Raw genomic sequence first — 27,908 nt, forward strand, 5'->3', positions numbered from 1 at the left:
ACTTGAGGCTAACACTGCCACTGTACACACCAACCAGGGCATGGGAAGCAACACACTTCATTAACTTGCCAGTCACTCTGTCATTCTGACAGGTATCTTGGTGTTTAGCAAATAATGAAGGATCTCTGGTTGTGCTCATTTTTATAATTTGAATTTACATCCTCTGATGTCCAAACTAGTACACTTCAAGAAAACAATAAAGCTGTACAAACACTCTTACTGTAAGTGCATATAGATTGCATATAGTCAAATAGAAAGTTTGGGTGTACATACTTCTTGTCCAGTGAGTGTGTTCTCCAGGGTGGCAGTGCAGTGGAGCTGCAGGGTGGGCAATGTGGGCAGAGCATCAGACAGAGTGAGGGTGGACAGGCGAAGGGGACCCAAGCAGATCCGTCCAGTTTGCTTCAGGCAGCGCACCAACGTACTATAACATCACATGATTTACTAAAGACTGCGTAAGACTTTGACATTTAAACAGAGGTGCATTAAAACACCTCGCAGTAGTCTCTGTTTCCAGTGTACCTCAAAAACTATACTCACTCTGGATTGGCTGTGGTCCTCTGCTCCTGCTGCTGACCGGCTTTCGTCATGGCGCTAACAGCGCTTCGAAGGAGCTGCACCTCAATGGCTCTCTGCAGCTCAGTAGGATCTGGACTCATGGAAGGCAGAAGCCTCTTCAGATCTGACACACACATAGACACACACACACAAGCCAGAATTTTACCAAAATGAACTTCTTGTTTTCTTTATTAAATTAAAAATGTAACTATTTACAGGATTTCTTATTTTTTGAAGATTTTTCAGAGTCAGTTACCCAGCTTGTCCTTGCTGCTGGAGAGCGAGCTGTAGTCCTCTCCGGGCAGCAGCTCCAGCTGAGCCCCACACTCGGTGAGATCTCCATCCTCAAAGCGGCTCAGAGCCTGGATGTAGTTGAAATCTGTCCTCAGGTTGATGCTGACTGGACTGGTGGAGTTCTGTTTGAGGACATGGACAGCGGCCTGCCACTCCTTAACCGAGGCCCAATCACAGAGTGCCACATAACATTGACACGCTTTGTTGGCCAGGAAGTTGATCACCTCAGGAGAGCACTCACTGGACTTCAGTAGCACAGTCTTCCTGTTGTCACCTTCTCAAAGGAAGCCCACCCCGCCACAAAAATGCACTATGAGCAGGAATCCAATGATGCTGCACCACATAGTATAGTAATATTCTGTTGACATGTCTACCTGATAAATATATGGGGAGCTAAATTCCTGATACATAATAATGATAATAATGATTATTACTTGATGAAATTACTCGAGATCGAGAACATGCATGGACATTGACATGTCTGTCACTGTAAGGAACAAAGACTTGCAGAAGTGACAGCACTAGTGCTTTTTGTAACCTAGTAAGACTAAAGGTTTGAGAACAGTGTGAAGTCAATTTTATATATATAGCGCCAATTCACAACAGAAGTTATCTCGAGGCACTGTACATATAGAACAGGTCTAGACTGTACTCTTTATTTTATAAATTTACACAGAGAGACCCAACAGTTCCCACCATGAGCAGCACTGGGCAACAGTGGAGAGGAAAAACTTCCTTTTAAGAGGCAGAAACCTCAGGAAGAACTGGACTCAGGGTGGGCAGCCATCTGCCTTGACTGGTTGGGTTTAGAAAGAGAGGGGGTGGGGCTGGGGGGCAGTGCTATGACAATGAGGTTCCAGCACAAAAACAGCTGCCTGTGGACAAAGTCCCTGAAACAATCCAACTTGATTTTAAATCTAGTAATGTCCTACACTGGACAGCTGAACTGGGATCAGGGCAGAGGTATTCTTTTTAAATGAGTCTATATCAGTTGTAAAGCCTGATCTATTTATATCCACTGTGTACAGAGGATACCAACAGTGCTCTGGGTACACCAGCTTTCAGAAACACCCCACTTTGCTCCACTGGAATCTAATAGAGTACTGTCTGTTACAGTGAGCAGATGAACTCCAACAGAACAGATATCCTTTGTTTTAACCTCACTCAGCTGGTGTAGTAAGAGTGGGAAACCTAATGTTCTGGCAACTGAATTATTCATCAACATATTTTGTTTTAAAGCATTAAAACCTTTACTTGTCTATGAAACAAACTGATATGATACAGTTATTACAATAATACTTATTAATATTGAGATATTACATGACTGCATCATAGATGTTCAAGATGGATATCATCATTTTTCAGCTGCCCATGGACACATCTTGAGTTACTGATGGACCCTCTAATAATGGTACTAAACTTTGAATCAACACAGACCTGTTTCTCTGAGTTCATCTTTGGATTTAACAGAATTCTGGGGTCATTGGTTTGAATTTAGACATAATGACTAGAGAGCAGATACAAGATAAAACCAACTAATTTAATTTTATGGTATTTGGACTGCTTTAAAGGTGGTGGTTACCGTTGCTGGTGTGCTTAGGGCTGCTGGTGTTGTTGGAGAGTTTGAGCAGACAGCATTCAGAGCTCCTGATGCTACAGTCCATCCCTGTAACTGCAGACAGCTGATCTTGATACTCCAGAGCTGCCTTCTCAAACCTGCACACACACACACACACACACACACACACACACACACACACACACACACACAGTTAAGTGGGGGACAAGCAAATAAATGAACCAAGGACGTGTGGGTGTGGAGGATTTAACTGGGATGGATGGATGGATGGATAGATACTTTTAAGAAAAAATGTAAGAAGTTCCACTGAGGATGATTGGTTAATGCAATGTTGCTTACCGTCCCTCAGCCTGCAGGGCAACTGTTGACAACCATCCCAGACTCCTGCCAGTGGTGAAGAGGCTCCAGGCTGCCAAGCCCTGAATGGCTTCAGGACAACGCAGCTCACACAGAGCCTCCACCAGCAACATCAGAGGAACCTCCAGCTCTGGACCCTGATGAACACACAGAAACATGCTATTCATCTAACCGGATAATACTATTACATAAATACCCATGTATTGCTGACATTACACACCACTTCAAGTTACACACAGGGGACATGTACCTATAGAAGCTGCACATGCTCTAGCCAGTGCCCACTGCCTACTAAAAAACAGAGTTCCAGGTCTTCAAAATGTACATGCACATCTCTGTAGTAGATCATAGGCTGCTCACCTGAAAGCTTCTTATAACAGTGTATTTGTACTGACCTGGGTGCTGCTGTTCTTGATCTCTGTAAGCAGGTCAAAGCCATGACGTATGGTTACTGCTGGTTGGCCAGACAGAAGACCAACTCTCATCAGTGCCAGGCGGATCCTCGTCAGCCAGTCCTGGCATGTCTGACGGTTAGTGTAGAAGAATGTCCTGATGCCCTAAGACACAGAAAAGAAGAGATTCATCATATTATTCATACACTGAATATTACTGAAGGGATGTAGTTGCCATTCTGAACCTGAGATGACTGGTCTCAGCACTCCTTCTTGATTGTCATAATTTCAAATGCTTGAATCTTCAACCAGCAGTGGGGTTCTGGAGCTTTTATTTACACACCTTTGGTGGAGCAGTGAGAGCATTGGCACAGCCCTCATAGGCGTTGTACATGAGCTTCTCCAGGTTCTCCAGGTACTGAAGCAGCAGAGTGAGGCGGAGCTGATTGGAGTGGTGACCATCACCATCACCTCCAGCACCAGCCCATGCTCCAACATCCTGCTCTGGGTTTAGACTGTGGGCAGCCAGGCTCCGGATCATACCTGAAATACAGAGATACAGAACAAAAATAATGGAAGACTGAAGAGTGCTGGTGGCCTTAAGGCACTGACCATGAAACCCCTTGTTCGTGACATAAAATGTCCCAAAAATATTTAATAACTGAAGATTTTTGAAAATGTGACTTTTTTCAGATTATTTAATAAGTGGCCATGCACAAGGCATACCTCATGTTCGACATGTCCATTATTTACTTTACAAAGATAAAAAAGGCTTGACAAGGGAAGTTACAGTCACTGTGAACACAAACTGGATGTTGTCCCTTTACCTTCAATGGTCTGGAATGTGTCCTGAGCTCTGCCCAGCGGTGTTCGGAGTTTTGACAGTACAGTGAACTGTGCAGCCTCCCACACTGCCCACTGCCACAGCACCACCTCAGTTTTCAACAGAGCCCGTGTCACTACACCCGGCCTGCTGCCATCCACACCTACTCTGCCGTCCCGTTTCTCAAACCGCTGGCAGCTGTAGTACAGACGTTCCAGCCAGGGATCCTTGCTGTGGGTACAGAAATGTGAAGCTTAGAAAGTCTCATTACATTGAGGTACACAGAGTGGTACAATATGAGAACATTCTGTTATAGTACACATATATCAGCCAGCTCCATGGACCAGGTCATTTATCTGCAGAGGAACTTGTAAGAATCTATGACCCTGACTGACATATTCAGAAGCAGCTGTTGCATCCTGTCATAACTGCCTCCAACAAGGAGCTTATGTTTTCCCTCGTGTCTCATTGTCTGTTTATTTGTCAGCAGGATTATGCAGAAAGTATTGAACTGGTTTGTATCCAACTTGGTAGAGTGTTGGGGCATGGGCAAAGGAAGAACCCATGAAACTCCCCTCTAACAGATTTGCAAAAAAAAAAAAAAAAAAGTGAGTAGTAGTTAGTAGTTAGTTTCAGAAAGATTCCATACAGCCTTTTAATTTGGCAACTATATGCTGTTATACAAAGGCAGTCGGGCCGTTGCTGTATCTACATCTGTCCTTGAGAATACAAAAGAAAAGGCCCAGTGACAGTTTGTCTAAAATCTATTCAGTTGATCCCTCTGTCTCTGTGACATGTACCCTCCACGGTGCAAGACCCCATATAAGATAAAGCTGATGAGGTCACTGAAGTCCTGGGGGTGAAAGGTGCTGGTTGGTGCCCGGCTCATGTGGTGGCGGATGGCCAGTGAAATCTCCCTCATCTCAGGGTGGCTGTGGTTACTGAAATCACAAACACCTCATTAATATGGCATACACTCAACTATGTGAATGAATTTACTGACATTGATACTGTGTTAAACCAGGATCAGGAGATTCACAATTTGAGACATTAGATTTTTAAAAAGCCTCTTACAAACTGACTTCCCTCAGAACATGTGTATTTCTTTCACCTTTTAATTCAATAGACCTGATTAGTATTCAGTCATGGTATTCCCAATTGTGAATATGTCTGACAGATTTGGTATGTGGAGAACAGATCAATTTTACTGTGAATGCTCCTCAAGAGTACATCACATCTTACCTCAAAGCCACATCAAGGGGGATTGTCCTGAGCAGCTTGCCATAGGCCTGCCTCACCCTCACTGCTGAGTGGACCAACTGCACTCTGCACACATCCACACACCTAATGGACACACACAAATACACACATACACACAGAGCTTTACAACATTACAAAACAGACATCATCTGCCACCCTTGTTTAATGCCATGTCTGCAGCTAAGTACAGAAAACCATGAATACCTGACTAATTTACAGATTAAACTTAAGCTGATGTGTGTATGATATTCACCTCTGCAGCAGCTCAGTGGACAGAGATGAAGAGAGAACCTGTAAACTGTGGCAGGTCTGAAGACAGATACTTTGATCTTCATTTAGAGCTAGACAGAGAAAAAAGGTGGAAAAACATTCAACACTTAACTGATCAATGAGTGATACATTTGACAATGGCAATAACCCAAACCAAAATTCTTTGTTGGAAATGGTTGGACATGTTGGGCTCACCATTAGCCAGCAGGCCCCTGCAGAACTTGCTGAAGGAGGGCAGGGAGAAGAGGGGGCTGTAAGTGTCTGATTTTTTCATCAGCACAGAGATCTCCTGAGCCCAGGTCAGCAGAAGCCTCCTGACACATCAACACAAAAGTATCAACAATTGTATCCAGTCACCTTCGTGTTATGCTAAAATGTAGTTTTGCTAAATACATTTTGTTATACATTAATTCATCACATTCCTTTTTTCAATCAAATCATGCTGAAACCAAATCATGGTTTCCATGACTGAGACATTTTGCACATCATAGAAAAACTTTTAATTAAATGGGTCATAAAAGGGAGGGAAAGAACCTGGCCTCAGGGTAGAGGTGCTCCTTCACCAGCAGACCTCCCAGAAGGCTTAGCAGCGTGCTAAAATGTTTCTTTGTTGCTGTGGTCACAGTGCTGATTACTGCGCCATCGAACAGGGAGGGAGAAGATGATGACAGGCTGGATGAAATGAAATGGTCATGTCTGGAAAAAAATAGAAGACAATTAAGAGGAGTAACCACAGAGCAAAGAAGCACCTTCGACATGTAACTTATCATTTAAATCTTGGCTTTGATTGTGATCCATTAAAAACCCTGAGAAATTATCATACAGGAAGAAGTGTCAGGGAATATATAGAAACCATTTTAGAAGAACACATTTTTGAAGCCACCACAAACAGTGCTATGATGATGGTTTGCACCAAAATGACTGACCTGAACCAAGATAAGGGTTAATAAAGGAACACCACTGATTTTACACAAGAAGCTCAGGTTCCTCATCATATCACAAAGCTTGTAGCTGTGCTACCTTGTTTGTCCTGACCCCCCCCCCACCCCACACACATGTGTATGTATTAATAATATATTAATAATATTCTGGTGTACTAAAAAAGTACTTTTGTCAGCTAGTACATTTCGTGTTGCTGTCAGTGTGAGAGGATTATTTCAAGCATACTCAGTCTATTCAGTACTTGGTATGTTTTATGGTACAGAGTACATGTGTGTGTATTACCTGGTGCAGTGGGAGTACAGGGTGTATAGTACAGCATACTGGATGGCAGGGTAGTAGACCGCTAACTCAGAGTGGACCAGCATCAGATTGTGACTGAGAAGAGCGAAGACCGTAGGAGACAATGCCCACATCTAAACAGATAACACATTTCAACATGAACACACAGCCAATTAAAACAGTAGCATCTTCTGTCAGTGCAAACACTCTAAAAACACCCTGATGCAGATTCACAATTACAGCTTTTCACCACCCAGCTGCTGTGAAGCAGCTGTAGGTCCCTAAGCCTCAGTGATGGTGTGGGTCTCCATTAAGGTGGTAAGATATTTTGATGACAAGGTGTTTGTCTTTTTGCTCCTTTCTCCTTCATGTTGTGCTACTTTGGGCCTGTTTGAAAACCCACATCTCCCAGCTGTGAAAGGGGCAGAAGACACAGTGAGCTGACAAGATGATGTCACTAGCAAACAAGTGCTTACTTCAGTTTGAGTGAACAGTCATCTCCAAGGTAAGCACCACTTGACTGTTGTTTCTGTGCTATGGGAAACCACCTGCATCATGTCCACGCCACAGGCTCTGAACACAGCTGCTCACAGCATGTTACAGCACAGGTATCCCAACTGTATGGAAAGTGTGATGTGGATGTTATGCACCCATAATAAATTCCTGACTCACTGGGTTTCAGGGCTCATGACTCTCAATGGCTGTTTAGGGTGGTTTGTACAGTGTATATTTGCACTGGTTGCAGTTTAATTTTCACAATAATTTCCACCAAGCAATGTGTGCAAAAGACCAGCTGCATACTATTATAAGAATTTAAACAAACCAGCATATTTAGCCATTGAGCAGGACATATTATTCTTGCTGTTGGCAGTGAAGCATTTTGAGGTTGGTTTTCTTGCCCTTTTGTTCCACCTGCACAACACTGAGATCAAACACATTTCAGGAAAGAACAATATGGGATCCAATGCCCTATCCAGGGGCAGAGAGTGTCTTGGATTAAGGTCAGTATAGAGAACATTGTGGTAAAATCTCTTACTGGGAAGATTCCCTTGTGTAAATTATCTTGTATTGACAATGGCCTAGTTTTTTTTAGATGTTTGTAAATAGAAGTAAAAAGGAGAAACTGTCACTAGTCACTACCTCCAGTGTCTCATTTTGGGGGGGGAGGACAAAGTAATGTCATATTCACAGGTTTTTTTTATTTTTTTTATTGGAATGGCTGCAATTGGCCGTTTGCCATTTTCATCGTATGTATTCCAAGTAATGTAATGATGCATGCCCCTTCAGTGTTTGGTTTGGTTTTTGCCTGCATCTCTTTATTAACTTAAATGAACTGAAACCAACATGAGCTCAGGGAACAGTTGGAAAATGATAGGGGCTGGGCCAGCCATGCAGTCAAGTGGATGACAGCTAGCTAGCCAAGCTCATGTGCAACATGTGCCTGCATACTTTTCTTGAGAGAAAACCAGGGCATTTAGATGTTGTGGCCAATTGACACAGCCAGAGGATTTAGTGGTAAAACAAACCACTGTACTGGTGCTACCTGTGCTGAGACACTGGGGTTTTATTATTCTGTTTAGTACAGGTACAGTACAGAAAGCATAGTGGCTCACCCCAATGAGAGAGTTCTTGGTGTTGCCGATGGTGGTGAGGGTGCTGAGGTTGAAGATGAGGGTGAACTGGGCCTTCTCCAGTGGTAGGGTGAGAGAAGCAAAAGCAGGGTGCTGAATGGTGGGGCACGGGCTGTCGGGTGCTGAGACCCTACCAGTGGGCTCCAGAGTTGCCATCAGGCTGGATAGGGCACATGCCATCTCACCCAATACCATTTTATAAGCTGCCTCCAGTGTTGGAATGTTTTTCAGGCTCAGCAGCGCCTGGTACACACCATGAACAGCTGACATCACCTGTGCAGCGCAAGAACACACATGCATACACACAAACATAAACACTGTTGAGGACATCATATTGTTTTTATTTTCACTTAATATAACTGACTGATTGCACTAAGGCTCTTGTGGCTGAATGGGAGAAAACCCCTGCAGCCAGGTTCAAACATCTGGTGTAAAGTCTTTCCAGAGGAGAGCACCATATTCACACTCATGGTTTTGGAAAGACAACTTCAATTACCACACATGGCTAGAAGGTTTAGATACCGACCTACTTTTGGCCTGTAGTGTATTTTCTATACAGGACACATGAATCATGCCTTACATGTTGCATGTTGGTACTCTCTGTCATCTTGTTATACTCTCACATAAACATAGCACCTCACACTCACACACCTCTTTCTCTCGATGGAAGCGTAGCTTCAGCAGTTGGGAGTCAGGTGCCAACAATTTCTCAACAAAGAACACCGGCAGCTTTGTATTGATCTGGTCCACAATCTGAAAGCAAATGCACAGTCAACAATAACTTCAACAAGTCTAACAGAGCTGTAATAGTCTACTTGTACTTATCTGGACTTTTCTGTCAAAAAGAGCTCTCTGAAATTTATATGGCAGCCCTGTTTAACAATGATGTCTTCTTAGATTTGAATATGAGTAAAATGCATTCAGCACCAACATGTCTGAGGTTACAGGCAAACACACATGCACACATGAAGATTTCGCATTCAACAAAACTGTGCTATAGATACAGAAGGAATAATAAACCTGAAAACATCTTAAGTGCACTGCCCCATAGCAAGCTTTTAAGGCTGTTTAATCATAAACAAAACAAAGAAAGGTGAAAAATGACAAAAATGACTATGGTTTGAAGTGAAACAAACAGCAGGTGTGATCAAACTCTCAAAGTGGCTGTACCAGGGTAAGAAGGCTGAGCACTGCCAGATTGTAGTCAGTACCACAGGCCTGGCAGCAGTCCAGCTGGTCCAGGCCATAGGCTAGGACAGCCTCCATCAGCTGACCACAGGGCTCGACGCTGGCCAGTAACACTCCCACACATTCATTCCCCGCTGTGAGAACTGCCTCAGAGAACTGGACCTGCTTCGCTGTGGTCACACAGGCCAGAACCCGATTCAGAACCTTAGGAAAACACAGAGAACAGAGAGAAAAAGATTAGTCTAATACCATATGGCAGTATATGGCATTTAAATCAATGATTGGAAGGTACTTCTTTTTCTCCTGCGATTTGCACTTAGTCATACCGTGCAATGTCAATGATGTTTCGATTAATTGTTTAGCCCTAAATACATGCATGCAAAATAAAAAAAAAAGTTGATTAATGTTGCTGAGCTTTGGAAGACATGTCCATAAGCATTATATCAACTATAGGTCTGCTGCTTAGGAGTATAGATGCACAAAAAAATTTTCAGGGCTGATAACCAATAACTAAATTTGTTATGGCTGATAATATTTATCTTACCAATGAATAACTGTGAAAAAGAATATATATATATATATATATATATATATGCTATGAAAAACCCTAAGAATAACTTTACATAATCTTGGGCTACTTAATGGTTAGAAAGGCTGTTTTTTTTTTTTGTTTCAGCCTTACAGTCTTCAAGAATATAATCTCAAGATGTGGTATCCCTAGTCCACAGCCACATTATTGGATAAAATTTTCATCTGAAATTGTCAGACCAAGTGCAGGCTTAAATTTTCTCACTTATTTGCCTATAATTATTTGCTAATAATATATATGCAATTGGGAGCAAATATTTCTGATTCCTACCTCAACTCAACATTCATCATTGAGAGCTAGCCAACAATAGTTTTTAATTAGGAAGTTGAGGAGCTTTGGCGTTAGCCAACACATATTTAAAATGGAATACAGGAGCCTGGTTGAGATTATCTTATTTAACATAACAGCATGGTACTGCAACTTCAGTACAAAGACAAAAACAAACTCTCCAAAATTGTTAAAGTTGCAGAGAAGGTGATTGGAAAGTCACAAAAAACTTTAATATCTCTGACAGTGCTCTACGCAGGAAGGCTAATCACATAATTGCAGATACTTCATACCCACTACACTCAGAGCTTGAGCTGCTCCCATTGGGCTGTCAATTCAGGGCCCCAAGAGCCAGCTGGAACATATACAAGGTGTCTTTTATTCCTCATGTCCATACAGGCCCTGAACACAGAGTGACTGGATGTTATTTTGAAGACCTGCCTCCTGATATTGCTGCTATCTGCTTGTGCACTATTGTTCGTATGTTGTATATGCTGGAGTCTGTAATTCTGTAAATTCTTCATTGTGTTGGATGAGAAGCTAAAGAAAACTGTGGATAGTCAGTCATCTCAAAGTAGTATGTCAAAAGCATGTTGTTTAATGTCCTAATTCAAAGGGCAGGTCCAGATTTTTTCCAAGTCTTGTGATACAACATGCATGGTAATCGCCCACAATCTATTGAGTCTTTAAGTTTCCCGGATCTGTTTCTTTGCTAATTTGAAGTGGAGGTTCTGTAACACAGAGAAATAATTCAACAAGGCTACAACTTTGGAAGATCCCCCCTATCTGTCTAACTCAGCCTTGTATTAGCTTCAGCCAAAGTTCAGTATATGTTTTCCAAAGAACATACAATGTGGTTTTGTTTCTATAAATGTAGTCACACTAGAGGGTAATCACTCACAGTGCTAGTACATGTGAGTATTGAAACAAGGTGTACTCTCCCACCACATCTCTACAATGATGTTGCATCCTGCTTTGCTCATTCCCCCACTGATTTGACTGATTATTTTTAATTATATTTAAATATATTTCTAATTTAATTTCTTTTTATTTCTCTTATTCATATAAAAAACGTGGACTTTACTGCCTTGCTGTCTCACTGTCATGCATTATATCCCATTGTTCTTTGCACAATGACAATAAAGTTCTTGAAGTCTTGAATAAACATTGCTCAACTCTCAGATAGGTTCTCAGAGTGTGGTTCTTACATCAGTGACGTAGACCTCAGTTATGGGTGGTCCTCTAAAGGGGCTGAATCGCTCTCCGATGCTGCGGACCACTGTACTGAAAACCCTCAGCAGAGCTGCCAGCTTGGGTAGTGACACTGAGGGAGGGGGGATGTCTTCATCCAGCACCTCACCTGACACCACATGGCTCAGATCCTGAAAACAGAACAGACATAGTCAAATCTCTGACAAAAGCACTTAGTTCTACGTGGCAATATTTAATTATTTTGAAAAGAGAGTATACTTTTAACAAGATCTCTTGAAGATCTTCAGGCTTACAGCAATGAAAAATAAGGAGCTGCTTGCACCTAGCAATAATGAAAACTGCATGTCTCCTTGCTTCTTCTCAATTTAAATAGTTTAGAAAATGTTGATATTTATATCATTTATCCAAATATACAATTAACTGTCTCAGCCTGTAAGGCATAATACATTTTTGAAACATCTGCCTAATGACAAATGATAAGCCTAACTGGTATTACATCATGACTGCAGTGAAGTTCAGTGTGGTCTAGGCAGCATGCTCTAAGACTCTGAACTATATTCACCTCTGCATATGCCTCCATATCCTCCAAGAACTGTCCCAACAGGGTGGTGGAGAAGGTGAGGTCAGCCACCCAGAACTGCTCCAGACTCTGTAACCAGCCTAAACACAGACAGGGAGAGCAGAGTGGCAGATGAAAAGCACTGCACTGTCATTATGCTCTTACACTGGCAACGTAGTGAAAGCAAGACAAACATGCTGGTCTGTCACACATGGACACGTAAAAGTGCAAAGCATGACTGACGTGCCTCAATTGCACTAAATTACAAGTTTGTGAGTTTGTAATCTGAACAGGAGACACAACTCTGAAAATCTCTGAGTGTTAATAAGAAGTTGAACTGACCTGAGACTTGCTGAGTGAGTGACTGCTTCTGTGTGTGGTCAATGTGCCAGCCCACCAAGATGTCCACGGTGTCCTGTGGAGGCAGCAAATATCAGATGAAGTAAGTCTGATGATAAGTCAGACTTGTTTTAAACACATAGTTACAAAGTGTAACTATGTGTATAGAACTGGCAACTGACTTTGGCTGACCTGTGTGCTTCACACATATGCAACAATACCAATCAGTGCTGAAACACTCACCCTGAAGTTGGTGCTGAAGACATGAGGGTAGCAGCGAGCCACCTGAAGAATACACTTTACACTTTGGCAAAGCAGCTCTGGTGTGTCCACATTCTCCAGGATGGACTGAAGGTTGCTCATCACCAGCTGAAACACAGTCAGTAAGTCAGCTGAGAAAATCACCCACCTCCCAGGCCCTTTCCTGACACCAGGGAGTACACACTTTCCTTTCCTATTCTGTAGAAACATGATGGATTTTAGGGAATTTGGCTGGTGTTATTAATGTGGTAATATTCAATAAGAGATTCAATAAGACATTCACCAGGCTTGGATCATTATAAATCACAGTATTAAATTGACTAAAATTAAATTGACTGGGCTCTAAGAACCCAACCTGCACGTGATTCTTAAGTTTGCAAGTAAGTGAGGCATATATAGCAACTCTGACATGAAACTAGAATATAAGTCTAAGGCTAGCTCACTCTTTATGAAATTTGGCACAAAATGCTTTGGAAACAAAGCTGAAGCCTCTGTGTATAGTTATACCTGCATAACATGAGAGAAGGCCTTCCTCTCCCCAGCAGCCTCCAAAGCACGCTGTGCTGCCACCAGGTATAACAGCTTCACCTCGTCACGACTGCTTGAAGTGAACTTAAGAAACAGCCACTTGAAGATGCGCTCTGCCTCATAGCTGAGCACAGTGCAAAGGAGACCGAGGCAGGCTGCTGCATCCTGACGCAGCTCCCACAGCAGCTTACTGCTACACACATCAACAGCAACAAGAACACGTTAGAGAACACACATTAGTCACTGTTGCAGGGTTGTGGTAACTGTGAGAGTCACATCATGCAACTGAGACAGAGGGACATAAGTCTTGGAAAAATTTATCTGTTACAACTTCTTACTACCTGTTTCACTAACTACATCCATGTGGCCATCATTAGGTCATTGATATTAAACAGTAAATACACTGAGATGGTTATTCTAAATGTAAAAATAACAAGAGATTAAAGCACTGAACAGTGTTGTGTGTAAATGGCAAAAACACATGAATCATGGGCGGCGCTTCAATTCAATCATTTTTCATGAACGGATGTTTCGGACACAGACTGAAACATTTGTGCAGCTGCCCACACTCTGGCCACAGTTCTGACATCAAAAGGATGGAAACTGACCAACAACACCTGCATTTAACATAAAAAGGCAAACAAGTGTTTACATCCACCCCCCATGTTCTCCACCTGTACTGACAACACCTTCTTCCTGTGTGGCACAGGTCAAGTCCAATAAATATAGAGCCATAGAGATCCTCTTACCTCTCATTCAGAATGTCATTCAAGGTGCTGAGGATGGTGTCCAACTGTTTGACCAGGGTCTGTGCAAGAGAAAACACAAAGTATTAGGATAGTGATGCGTTTGTCAGTACCTTGATTTTTCATTTCATTTGAAATGAAAAGACAATATGTTGACTTTCAGCTATAAGAGGTTTAGAGGGGTTGATATCCATACTGGTTGAACATTGTACAATGTCCTGTTGTACTGTAAGACAGTACAAAGATCCTAAAACTGCAGTAATTTCATCCTGACACATTTTCGATAACTGTGGCTACTGTGACTCCATGATAACTTTGCACTCGTCACCCTAGTTTTAGAGACTGAGGCAAATGAGGACCTATGCAACGCAATGTTGCATGTAACCAAATCATTATCTGAATGTTTCATTTCAGTTGTTTCATTTTTTTAAATATATGTGTTACCACAAAAATCCCAAATAGCTAATGACATAAGAAATAGTAATCCATTGTTATTATGTCATGTTGTTACGTCATGTGATGCAATGATAGGTTGATGACATGTGGTCCATGGTTACAAGTTACAACTATGCAAGTTAGATGTTTTCTGGTGTCTGGAACAACTTCCAAATTTGAGAGGATGGTCCAAAAAAAGTCAAATGTCAGATCTGCCAAAGGAACAACCAGTTCGTCAAATCAAAAAGCCCCTGAACAAACAGGAAGTTAGGCTGGCTGGGGAAAGAAAGACACCAAGAGTCTGCTGATTATTAGACTTCAGTCACTGACTACAAAATATTTGCAACCAAAAATCAAATATAATGGGTTTTATGAATTACAGGGAAAAATTCAGTGCAGTGTTGCTTAGTTGGTGACACAAAAAGATTCTGCATGTCTGTCCACTAGTGAAAGCAGCTGCAGCAGTCTGAAAACCGGCAGACTTAGATGAGAACCTTTCAATGGAGAACACACAACTAAAGGCAATAAATAAGGTTAACATTTAGCCGATTGTGTCCAGTCCACTCTCACTGACTGAACATGACATAGAGAGATATTTGCAACAGTGTCTCAGGATGAGTGTGAATGTTATTTTACTTTATTTTTTTTACTTTGTTAAAAAGAAATTCCTATCTCACAGTTGCATCATTGTGGCTAAATGGCAGTGCTTCACATATCACTGGCATGTGTCTTAGTGATGTTTAAATGCTGAGCCACTCAAAGACAGGTACTAGAGTCTGGGTGGGAGTTGGCTGTGATGTCCAGACAGCCTTGTTTAATACACTCTGAGGCAGCTGGTAACAGAAAGAATTACAGAGTACTTGACCACAGTGACTTAACCAGCTGACACCCCTGAACACTTAAAAAAAGAGTAGGAGGAAAAGGGAGAACAATTTTCACTCTTATTTCTCTAATGAAGAGGGTTTGTTGGAAGCCAACGGGATGATCATCTTTACACATTCTGACTGACCACTTTGCTCTCTCCGTGGCTGATGAATTCCTTCAGCTGTTTGAGGGTAGCCAGCCTGCGGTCGCGATCATCCTCCCTGGAGACTCGGCGCAGGAGGTTGGCCAACCGAGACTCCTCTGAGTGAGCCACCCCTCTGTCTGTAAAAACAACACACCAACACTCTTACTCCTCCAGTAAGTGTCGCACGACCCAACCATAACCTAACATAGCTGTCCTATAATTCTACCCCAGGACTTTGTGACATTTTCCTAAAAATCTTGAATCTTTGGTCTCACCTAACCCGACAGTGCGCTTGTTTTGGTTACAATGCCAGCAGAGGTCAGGGTTGAGATGGCCTATCTAACATATTTTAACAGGAGTGAAGTACAGTTTATAAATAAAATTACATATGATAATTTTATTCCCCTCGGACCTTGAAACTGTAGTGTCCTCTGATGTATTCCCATTCTTTATTTTTAAGGGGCTTGCCCAAATCAGTTTCTTTGAATGTTTTGCAGGTTGTTATTTAATGCATTATTGATCAGGTTATACAATACTGATGAAATTTTACCCTTGGACCTCACCACTAAATTCTAATGTAACCTCAATTTCTTTCAACCTAAGTTTGATTACAGTTCCTCCTAAGTAGCTTGTTGACTGGGATATATCAAAAAATCTTTATATGCTTAATGTGCCATTGTTTGGATTTGTTGAAGTCTTGTAAAGTTTATATGTCCTAAGATTCCCATGTATTATTTCTAAGTGGTTTACCACTGAAACTTAATCTATAACTACTCTACACAACAACATGATTTTTCAGGTTCCAATTGTATCACATCTTGAAATATTTCAACTGTAGCCAACATTAAAAAAATCCATATTATTCCATAGGTGTTGGTTTGTATCTAGACTGAGTCCATTATGTCAAACGTTCAGATTGGCTTGTTACCTTGACAGAGAGCTGCAGCCCAAACTGTTAAGGTAACAACAAATGACTGTGGTTTGTCAGTTAGTACAGCATCAGAGGGAGGTGACTGTTTCCCAGCTAAATCCTATGAACATGTTTTGAACCATGTACTGAAGCTCTGCATCTTAGAATACTGGACAGGTGTCACAGAGCTTACCCTGCGATTTCCTCATGTCCTTTGAAGCTAAAGCACGGTTTCCATGCTGAAAAGGAGTCAAATCCGTCGTCACGTCATTAGGCCTCAACTCTTGCCCCAGCGACTTCCAACCAAATGTAGTATCACAGACACCTTGACCAGCTTCATATCCACCTAAGGGACACAAACCATGTTGGATTAAACCCATTTACTACATAGAAGCCTTGGCAGGCATGAGCATGTCTGACACCACAAAGCAAAGAGGAGCAACTCTTGTTCCATGCATATTTGAATTTTTCATACAGCTAGAAAAAAAAAAAATCATTTTTAAGTTTTTTGCAGATGAGAATGACTGTTCACTCTCTGCTTCTATAGATACATAGGGACATCCGTACCGGAAAAACGACGATACTTTTCTTTACTACTACCTACAATGTGCTGGCAATTTTATATGTCTGTTTTCATGTCTGACTAATTACCTCAGTCACTTTCACATACACAGGTCACAGTGGCAATCATACTAGGTTAGATCTGTAACGTTTTACAGTATGTAACATTACACAGCTCCAGTCTGAATTGAAAACCATCAGATTAATGCAAAGGCTACAGCACCAGGTCAAAGCACACAAACAGTAAATTCTCATCTTGTTCTGCCTTGTTAAGGAGACACAATGAAAATTAAACTTAGTTCATTAAATCAGGAAGCACTGCGAATGAGCCAAATTAAGGAGATCTCATGTCAGATCATTGTGTAAAAATTTGCAGGGCAAAAAATGTAAGATAAATCTTTGTACAACCAAATCAGTAATCTGACCACCTCTCTATATTTCCCAGCAATGCATGCTATATACAGTATACCACATACACCGCATGAGTGAGAAGTGGGGGCAAGAATGTAAGGCACGGGTAAGTCACGTACATTTCAACAACTGTTTCAGGGTCCTACTGTCAATGTTTTAAAGAATGATGGAAACAAATATGGGCAATATAGCCCATAAGGATTATTTACTTTTACATCACATTTTTTCAGCACTTGCAAGCAGTAAACAACAATAATTCCTAATGATATAATTAATTCAATTAACACAACAGGACCCAGATAAGCAGCAGAAAATGGATGGATAATTAACCACTGAAAAATGATACACTCTTTTCAGTTTTAGTCTTTCCTAAAATGGATATTTGTCCATGATGAGTCAATGAACTTTCTACGTGTACGAATGTAACACTGCTAAACAGCCTCCTGCAGCACAGTCCACTGTTACAACAATTCCACTTTTAGTTTAGAAATCTCTCAACAGCCCACAATCAACTACAAAAACATTTCATACATTACTGCAAGCAAGAGAAAATATTTTAAACTTTTATGAATACAATTTCAGAAGACTATTCAAGACCTGCTGATAAACTAATAATAATCCTGCTAATCAAGATGTCAAAGTAGGGCTGGGCAATATGGGGAAAAAATTATATCACAATATGATTTTTCATATTGGTCAATATCAATATACATTATGATATAAATCATAATCACCATTTCTGTCGAACTTAAAGCCCCATAAATGTTGACTATTTGATGCATCAGTCAGGAAGACCCTGATTCAACTCACAGAATGTCAGTGGACAAGTTGTTACACTTCTTTTTAACTGCCTCACAGTTCACACACACAGCACTACAGGAGCAGTGATGTGCTTTGAACTCTGTTCCTGCCACATGATTGGTTTGGCATGGCACTATTCTCATTATCATTGGCTTTTCGTACTGTCTGTCAAAACACAGGTGGAATGAGTTCTATTAACCATGCCTTATATGTCTATCGAGGAAAAGTTATATCAGAATATATATCATCGTTTTAGCGCCCAGCCATATGTCAGAGCAAATCTAAAACATGTTAACATGTTTAATAAGAAATTCAGCATGACCAAAAGACCTTACCCTCTTCCTGGTGTGTATCTGCAGCAGTGTAGGCATTGCTGGGCACCACTGGCTGTTCAGGGCAGCTGGAGGGCAACACGTCGTACAATGCTCCTAAACCAAGCTCTCTGGAGTTCACTCCGTCCTGGCTGGATGACACACTGTCAACTCTGAATACATTGATAAGACACACACAAGAAAAATTCTGTAACTGAAGTTATTTCATGGCTTAATATTGCATCTGAAGTATAGATTACTATCTTATCAGTTAAAATAATTAGGTCTGCAACTGAAAAGGCTAGAAAACTTAAACTTGATTCAACAGTTGGTCCGTTGATTGGCAATATAAAACTGACAGTTAAGCTAAACAGTCCTGATGTCTGATCAAGGAAATAAAACATGCAGAGTATGCAGATTTTTAATCTGAAATATGTAACTGCAATAATTTGCGAGCAGGTCAGTCTTCCTTTTCTTTTCTTGACTGAAGACAAGCTAGAGGACGAGTGTGTCTGCCCTTTCCTAAAAATCATAACATTACTAAGTATGATCAACAATCACGCTTTTGATATCCATTTATCAATTTAAACATAAGAATCACTTTTCTTATATGAATAGACTTTGCCCACCCCAACCAGCCTCACTGATGAGATCTGTGGATACTGACACACCAATAAAGAGTTTTATAATAGAATAGAGGAAACAGGAGCAGTCAGATAACCAGATACAACTCTCTAATTTAATCCATATCACCTACATAATATGAAGGATGACCAAAACTACAAAAGAAAGAGCCAGACAGTAAAACACAGTTTGCTGTAAAATCAGTGGTGGAAAAGGAGCAGTAACTCTTCTAGGTTGATCACTTGGATTTAATAAAACAGTTAAGACAATACAACTACGTAACATAATGTACACTGGAATATGTAAATCAGCACGGAAACCAAACCAAAGTACAAGCACAAAGAGTAGCATCACCTAAACAACATAATGCTGATGTAAGTAATACACCAATGCTGTGCACATGGATTGGTGTAGGCAGTGAAAAACCAATGTGGTAAAACCTCTGCTCTAACGTGGCCCTTATCTCTAATAAAGTACATAGCCCACTAAATACAAAATATCTGGCAAATGACTACGCTGCCAGAGGACAGAATAGCTCAGAGTTCAAGGGTCTGTAGTTAAACCTGGATACGACTCTACCAATTATTGCATTTGACTGGTAATAACAAACCACAAGGGACCTGTGACAGTGAATAGCCACGTGAGTTGTGTGTTATTGTTGTTGGCCATGTCAACAACAGGACTGTTGCACCATTATTGTGGCAGTTATTCCCATGTAGACTGCCAAACTGATGTGCAGGTTTTTGCTGTTTAATAAGAATGTCACCAAGGACTTCTAGTTTGTAGACAGAGGGAGAACATTGTCAGATCACAACAATCTGTTAATAAACTGTTCTGATGTTCTTGCTGGATTTGAAGAATGTGTGGGATCTTTTTATATCGATTCCACTTTTACCTTGACTTTACCCACCTCCTTTGTGTCCAATTATGTGTTCCTAGTACTGAATGTAAAGTCAGGTGCCCAGGGGCAAATATGAGGCATGGGTCGAATATACAGCTCCCCACCAAAGCATCCTCAATTTAGTTTGTGACAATTTTTTACGTTTTCATTGCACACCCACAAATATATTTCAGAATAAACTTTTCAAATAGTAGGTATTTTATACTAGAATTTAACACAAGGCCACTGCGTTAAGACAGGACATCAACTTGATAAAGATATGGGGGCCACATTCGGCTCTTAATAATTCAGCTGATAATGTGCTTTAGTGGGGCAAATTATTAAACAAATTTTGAATTACTCCAATCGCCACAAACTACCTGCCCCTAACGCAACGATCGCGGGGCGGTGTTGGCGATGTTATAGATGGCACGAAATAAGCTATGTTAACACATGTAATGCTAACTATGGACTCTATTGCTTCAGTAACTGCTGTATAGACTTTTGAGATGATTTGTAATGAGCTCAGAAAGTTACAGGAGCAACGCCGCCATATATTTTTTATGAACATGTTTTAACACTACACTCGCAAGTTCTTAAGGAAGTTGATAACGTTAGAGCTGGGTGGCGTCTTCCCCCATGCTAGCTGGCTATCGTTAGCCAGCGCAGACAGTATCTTAGTAACGCTAACCGGCTAAACTAACAGCGGCTACCACAGCTCAACAAGAATCTTCATAAATCACCAACTAGGCTCATCACTTGGGCTCACTGGAAGTCACTATCGTTTTGCTGGTGTATGTTGTGTGGCTTGCTGTCCATTTGGGTTAACTGAGTTAGCAGCAGACGGCCAACATGTAGCTAACCATAGCTCTCTAACAGACTGAGCTAACGTTCGCACTCCGCGAGGCAGTTCGTTAACGGCCAGCGCTCAGCTCAAGCTGCGATACGTGACAAGCTACATCGAGACAACGATTTAAAGACAGTGCAGGTAGATAACCGTGAGCATCTAATGTTTTGCTAAAGACACATAAAGAGCATTTCCCTCCCATGCGGCCACAACTTCATAAAGCAGCACGACACAGGCCCGAAGAGTCACCGCTTTATTGTAACCAGCCTCCCCCGGAGCCCAACACCAACCTGGCCTGCCAGTCATTCCACTGTGGCTGCAGTTTGTGGGCGCCGCTGAGCCGAGACCCCGAGGCTTTACGGCTCATTACCTTTTAGAGAGCTGCATGACCCGCTGGCAGCGGTTACCGTGTCTCTCTTCAGGATCACTTTTCACAATTATGTTTTGGCAAGTCTGACAAATCGGTTAGCAACTCGTCGTTAAAGCTAGCTGAAGGTAGTCTTCTTCTTTGGGGTTGTACGGCAGGTGGCATCCTTGACGTTGCAGTGCTGCCACCCTCTGGAAGTAGTTGTACACAACAGAGTCCGGTTTGTCACATTCTTCCGAGCCCAAAATTAATTTATCTAATCTATCTAAAAACAAATTTAAAAATTAAATAAACAATGAAAATAAATCTATCAAACTGTTATAAGTCAATTTTTGAACTGAAGTGAAAGTTAAACCCTCTACTTTTATCCCTACACACAAACTTGGGACACAGTGAGGACAGTAAGGAAATGGTCTCCTGAGGCCATGGAAACACTGGGCCACAGACTGGGATGCTCTGTATGAGCCACATGGTGAAGACATTGATGGCCTGACTGACTCTGTCTCTGAATACATAGGGTTCTGTATCGACAACACCATCCCCGCTAAGGAGGTCTGCTGCTACCCAAAACAGCACACCGTGGGGTAACCAGCAACCTAAAGATCCTTCTCAATGAGAAGAAGAGGGCCTTTAGATCAGGGGACCGAGCAGAACTCAAGCGGGTACAAAGGGAGCTAAAACGCAGCATCAGGGAGAGCAGGGAAAACTACAGAAGAAAACTGAAGCACAAACTGGTGGAGAACAACACCAGGGACGTCTGGAGTGGGATGAGAGAGATCACTGGAGAGGTGGGAGTGCAGCTGAGGGGGATGTACAATGTGCCAACGAGTTGAACATGTTTTTCAATAGGTTCAACTCCAACCCCTCCACCCCTGGCAGCCCCTCTACTGCTTCTCAAAGCAACAATCCCCCACCTCCCTCCACCCACTCCTGCTCCACACCACCCCTGTTACCTCCACCCCCTTCCCCCCTGTTGACATCCACCATGGACCCTTTCACACCTCCTGGCCCCAGGACATCCTCACAGCCCCCACAGCTCCCCTCCACCTCCGGCTGCAGACACCTCTTTGCACCAACCTCAACACCTCCACCCCCCATCCCACTGCTGACACCCATCTCAAACCCTGCTATATCCCCCACCCCACGCTGGTGTGCCCATCGCAAGACCCTCTGCAGTTTGCATATCAGCCCCATGTTGGGGTTGATGATGCAATCATCTACCTGCTGGACAGAGCCAACACCTCAGTCCGCATCATGTTCTTCGACTTCTCCAGCGCATTTCACACCATCCAGCCCAGATTGCTGAAGGCCAAACTGGAGGACATGCGGGTGAGTGCTCCCCTCATCACTTGGGTCGAGGACTATCTGGCGAGCAGACGTAGTTTGTGAGGTTACGGAACTGTGTGTCTGATCGGTAACATCGGGGCCCCCCAGGGAACTGTGCTGTCTCCCTTCCTCTTCACCACATACACTTCAGACTTTAAGTACTGCTCTGAGTCGTGTCACCTGCAGAAATTCTCTGATGACATGGCCATTGTGGGATGTGTGGAGGGAGGGAGGGAGGCTGAGTACAGGGACCTGGTCCCTAGACCGCTTTGTGAAGTGCTGTGGAGAGAACCACCTGCAGCTGAATGTGGCGAAGACGAAGGAGATGGTGGTGGACTTCAGGAGGAACAAGCCCCTGCCCTCTCCTGTCAGCATCAGTGGGACGGATGTGGATCTAGTGGAGTCATACAAGTACCTGGGTGTAACACTGGACAACAAACTGGACTGGTCCATCAACACAGAGGCCATCTACAAGAAGGACCTGAGCTGGCTTTACTTCTTGAGGAGGCTCAGGTCCTTTCACGTCTGCAACAAGATGTTGCAGATGTTTTACCAGTCTGTTGTGGCGAGCACCATCTTCCTTGCTGCAGTGTTCTTGCATCAAGGCAAAGGACACCAACAGACTGAACAAACTGATCAAAAAGGCAGTGTCTGTGGTTGGCTCAAAACTTGTCACCCTGGAGGAGGTGGTGACTTTACAACTCATCTACCTCTATCAGAGCCACGATTACACAACTGGACTAAATCCACCTGACACCCTCTGCACTGTCCAAATACTGGAACATATACTTAATGTTTTATTAAGTGATATGTTTTAATTTTAACTGTATTGATATTATATATCATGTTCATACAATATTTGTATCCCTTTGCACATTCTATTTACATATTCATATTCATAGCATATTATTTATGGTGTATATATCTGTCTAGTCAAGTATTTATCATGCATATTATACCTATATATTATACCTACACCTACCTATATATCATATATCATAGGCATATATCTATACATGTGTACATATTATATATTGTAGTTACATATGTATACACACTTAGAAAAAATACACAGCACAGCACAGGCTGAATATATGACATATTTCTATGTATACATATAATAATAATAATTATTATTATTAATATTATTATTATTGTATACTGTTGCTGCTGCTATTATTACTATCACTAACTGTTACTATTACTATATATAATATATGTATATTACTATATACTGTTATTAACAGTAACATTACAATCATACCATCAGTATTATTAACATCATCTTGCCGCTGCACCTGTATCTTGTCTTGTCTTGTATTTTTATTCTATTTTCTACCTCAGTATTCTATTTTATACTATTGTATTTTTATTGTACGTATTGTACGTATTGTACATACGGACTACTATGACAACCGGATTTCCTTTCAGGGATGAATAAAGTCATCTATCTATGTGTGGAACTAAATTTTCCTTCTTGTCTGATTTCTCTGATTTATTACCTGTTATTTCATCCCTATTCTATATGTATACAATAGACACATATTAGACTGTTGTTCATTCCCCATGTTGATTAAGACATTTCAATTAAATCTTTTTCCTTCTGTGATCTGTGATTCTGTGATTAATCATGTGATCACTTGAGAGTTGCCCTGCTAAGTGACTATCTCACTTGGCTGTGAGTAGGAGGAAGTCATGGGATAAATGTGTCTTACTGCTTCCCTATAATATGAAGTGTGTTGTTCAGACCATTGTGTCATATTTGTAATTTAGTCATTATTACCTACTCTTTTCTACTTCCCCCCCTATTTCTCATAATACCTGCTTTACACTGAGCTGAATGTAAACTGATACTAGTGCTGTTTACTGATTTTCAACACAATTTCAATACAATGCCTTCTCCCTCTGATTGTGAGAGTTTAATATTGATGTAATGTTTTCTTCTTTAACAGCTTGTATGGTTTGTTTGTCCACTCTCTTATTACCCATATGAGCAGGAACCCAAATGACAACCACCACAAATGGCAACCTCAGTGCCTTGTTTTATTACTCTTGTGTTACCATTAGTTCTTGTATTATCATTATTTCAGATAGTAAGTACTGGTGATTACTAGATGCACATGACTTAAGACAAGACAGAGCAGAGAGTGAGTGGATTTAACTTTCTCTATGTCCATTATTCTTTAATGTTGTTTCATCAATCCTGTTGTTCCCTAAAAACAAACAAATAAACAAAGCATTTCTGCCCTCCACGCTGTCTCCATGCATTTTTTGCATGTTGAGCTTTCCTGTAATGAAAACATGAACAGCTCTTCCCTCTGATTTAGAAAGTTTAATCTTAATTTCAACAGCCACTTTTTTAATTGTTTCTGTGAATTGTTTCATATGAGTATTTAATTTCACCAGTTCAGCTCAATATGGCAAACAGGTCAACATACATTCATTTTCTCTTGCTGAATTGCACCTTCCTAATTTCACTGTGACCTTGCTGCATCTGTCTGTGGGTGTATATAGTTTTCACAGTTTAAATCAGTATTTCTATTACTGTTTGGTAGTGTTTAGTCAGCACAAATTATATTCACAAGACCTGTCAGTCACACACAGTACATGTAACACCATCCAGCATGAGCCATTTGGCGGTGGGTCAGTGATGGTCTGGAGAGGCATATCCTTGGAGGATCGCACAGACATCCATGTCATATCCAATAGTTCCCTGACAGAGTGATTGTCAGACCTCATGTTGGTGCAATGGGCCCCGGGTTCGTCCTGGAGCAGGACAATGCCTGGCCTCATGTGGTCAGAATGTGTAGGCAGCTCCTGGGTGATAAAGACACTGATGCCACTGACTGGCTCTCACATTCCTGTGACCTAAATCCAATTGAGCACCTATTGGATGTTATGTATTGGTGCATTGGATGCCTCCAAGTACCACCACAGACTGATGCCCTGATCCAGGTCTGGGAGGGCATCACCCAGGACACCATCTGTTGACTCATTGGCCCAATACTGTTGGGGGTGCATACAAGCACAGAGGGGCTATACACTCTATTGAGTCACATTATGAGTTGCTGTGATGAAATTCACTCAAGTTGGATCAGCCTGTGATTTTAGTTTTTTACTTAGATTTTTGGTATGATTTTGAATCCAGCCCTCGGTGGGTTGATGATTTTTGTTTCCACTGACCATTGTTAAATCATTTTGTTCTCAACAAATTACACAATGTACATCAGTAAAGATTTTCAACTTGAATAATTCTTTCATCAAGATCTGATGTGTGATTTAAGTGTTCCCTTATTTTTCTTGAGCAGTATATTATTCATAGCCAGTGGTTTAAACATGAACCTGCGGGGTATATCAGTGTCTTGTGTAGCAGTTTTACCAGTACGATGGACTTTAATGGAGAAACAAGCTGAGTTCCAGTACAACAATTTGATTTGAATTTTTAGATTATGTTAAAGGTGTTCAATGTATGTTTTGTAGGACAATCTACTAATCACAGTTTTTTTTGCTAACTCACATTTCTCATTCATATTGAGTTCACTGTTACAAAACTTCACACACTCTACCAACATGCAGCTTCAACACAACAGTTAATCTCACATTCAATAACATTCAATCAATAAAGTCCGTCTAAGTCTAAGTCAAAATGCACTAATGCAACAAAACACTCAGCTTTGTCTATCTGTCAACAGTATGAGTCACTGCTGTCTTTGAAGTAGTTTTAATTTCTTTATTTTACTGATTATATCAGAAAGATCATTAAAGTACAACAACAGAAGTACAACAGTCGTAGTCAACCCTGACTCCTGCATTTGGCCACAAGTTCTCATTCACATCATCACATCTTGTGTTCTCTCCTTAGTCTACCTGGGAGAGAATCTTTCTGCAGCCTGATCTATCCTGTCAACCAGGCATCCAGCACTTTGGGACATCTTATTATGAGCTTTACACCTCCATAAAGAGGTGTGGGGTTGATGGATGGAGAGTAAGATAGAAGGAAAAGAGAAAGTGAAACACCTCACTATCCCATACAACTAAAAACCTCTCTGGATTCAGCCTCACCTGCCCCTGTTTCTCACCTGACACATGTCTTTCATGAAGGCCATCAAGGCGGTCAGTCCCAGTTAGGAATTTATGCAATTTAACAATTTTTTTTTTTTAGATATACAGAAGATGTAACAGAATGTGACAAATCACAGTCTAATTTACAGTGACTTTGTCACTGTTTGCGGTTTTGAATGTAAATGTGACAGTTACAACATAAGTAAAATAGATGCAAATATATGCACTCTGTCAATCAATCAATCAATCAATCAATCAATCTATCTATCTATCTATCTATCTACCTACCTATCTATCTATCTATCTATCTATCTATCTATCTATCTATCTATCTATCTATCTATCTATCTATCTATCTTGTGGTTTCCACTAAACCTGACGGAGTGTCTGACTCCACTGTTTTCTCCAGCTGGTCTCTGACTGAGTATTTTGTGCTAAGCTTTAAGCATCACCATCACCAAGTTATACACTGAGAATATATAGTAAATCACTTCAATCACCCTTAATGCTGAAAAACTTTAAACTGTAAAGTCAGAGTCATTTGTTTAATTAAATCCAATTTTCAGGAGTAAAGTCAAAGAAATGACATGACTGCACTGTCAGCAGAAGTACAGGGATGAATCTCATCCTGCCACCACCAGAGGGAATCCAATTTCAGCAGATAACATTCACAAAGCTGACAGGCCTCTGCTGTGAGAGCACATCCACCCTCTGTGTAATGAATCCACGAATCAGTGCTCGGCCATGTTTTTCATGATACTGATATTTTCTTTTCTTTTATATTTTAATACCTTATCATTTCAAGATTTCAGTTTCACTCAACCCCTGCTCTGTCATGTCATCAATATCATCTGTCAGTTAATATCTTTACATGCTTCACATCCTTTTACAGACTGGAGCATTTTATTGAAATTAAAGGAACCGCACTAAACTAGTTTAAGTCCTATCTATCTGATAGGCTTCAGTTTGTGACATGTTAACAACAATTCCTCCATGTACACAATAGTTAGACATGGAGTTCCACAAGGGTCAGTGCTTGGACCAGTTCTCTTCACTTTGTATATGCTTCCCTTGGGCAATATTATCAGGAATCATTCCATAAATTTGCATTGTTATGCAGATAACACAACTATAGTTGTCAATGAAGCCCCATGAAACCAATCAGTTAGCCAAACTTCAGGCATGCCTTAGGGACATTAAGACTTGGATGACAAGCAAAATTTTACTTTTGAACTCAGACAAAACCGAAGTTATTGTACTTGGTTCCAAACACCTCAGAAATACATTTTC

General features: G+C 41.2%; 1 protein-coding gene across 2 annotated transcripts in view; it reads right to left on the bottom strand.

Annotated features, from left to right (window-relative positions):
* smg1 (SMG1 nonsense mediated mRNA decay associated PI3K related kinase) overlaps nucleotides 1-21,401 on the bottom strand; it is a 47,871-nt gene extending 26,470 nt beyond the window's left edge. The window contains exons 1-27 of one of the 2 annotated variants that reach the window (XM_051073826.1): nucleotides 21,154-21,398; nucleotides 18,537-18,685; nucleotides 16,622-16,774; nucleotides 15,519-15,655; nucleotides 14,078-14,136; nucleotides 13,308-13,521; nucleotides 12,783-12,908; nucleotides 12,543-12,615; nucleotides 12,204-12,301; nucleotides 11,638-11,811; nucleotides 9,556-9,777; nucleotides 9,037-9,138; nucleotides 8,368-8,658; nucleotides 6,758-6,888; nucleotides 6,068-6,229; nucleotides 5,729-5,847; nucleotides 5,517-5,604; nucleotides 5,246-5,347; nucleotides 4,804-4,944; nucleotides 4,008-4,234; nucleotides 3,524-3,723; nucleotides 3,184-3,345; nucleotides 2,771-2,925; nucleotides 2,435-2,568; nucleotides 815-1,126; nucleotides 541-682; nucleotides 274-424 (exon numbers count right to left, since the gene is read on the bottom strand). In XM_051073826.1, the coding sequence (XP_050929783.1) occupies nucleotides 274-424; nucleotides 541-682; nucleotides 815-1,126; nucleotides 2,435-2,568; nucleotides 2,771-2,925; nucleotides 3,184-3,345; nucleotides 3,524-3,723; nucleotides 4,008-4,234; nucleotides 4,804-4,944; nucleotides 5,246-5,347; nucleotides 5,517-5,604; nucleotides 5,729-5,847; nucleotides 6,068-6,229; nucleotides 6,758-6,888; nucleotides 8,368-8,658; nucleotides 9,037-9,138; nucleotides 9,556-9,777; nucleotides 11,638-11,811; nucleotides 12,204-12,301; nucleotides 12,543-12,615; nucleotides 12,783-12,908; nucleotides 13,308-13,521; nucleotides 14,078-14,136; nucleotides 15,519-15,655; nucleotides 16,622-16,774; nucleotides 18,537-18,685; nucleotides 21,154-21,230 (4,101 nt within the window). In that variant the 5' untranslated portion in view covers nucleotides 21,231-21,398. Of the gene's footprint in view, nucleotides 1-273; nucleotides 425-540; nucleotides 683-814; nucleotides 1,127-2,434; nucleotides 2,569-2,770; nucleotides 2,926-3,183; nucleotides 3,346-3,523; nucleotides 3,724-4,007; nucleotides 4,235-4,803; nucleotides 4,945-5,245; nucleotides 5,348-5,516; nucleotides 5,605-5,728; nucleotides 5,848-6,067; nucleotides 6,230-6,757; nucleotides 6,889-8,367; nucleotides 8,659-9,036; nucleotides 9,139-9,555; nucleotides 9,778-11,637; nucleotides 11,812-12,203; nucleotides 12,302-12,542; nucleotides 12,616-12,782; nucleotides 12,909-13,307; nucleotides 13,522-14,077; nucleotides 14,137-15,518; nucleotides 15,656-16,621; nucleotides 16,775-18,536; nucleotides 18,686-21,153 lie in introns of both variants that reach the window. The other variant, XM_051073825.1, reaches the window with a different exon arrangement.
* Nucleotides 21,402-27,908: the final 6,507 nt, after the last annotated feature.

Source organism: Lates calcarifer, linkage group LG11 (genome assembly GCF_001640805.2).
Source record: "Lates calcarifer isolate ASB-BC8 linkage group LG11, TLL_Latcal_v3, whole genome shotgun sequence".
Classification (NCBI taxonomy): domain Eukaryota; kingdom Metazoa; phylum Chordata; class Actinopteri; family Centropomidae; genus Lates; species Lates calcarifer.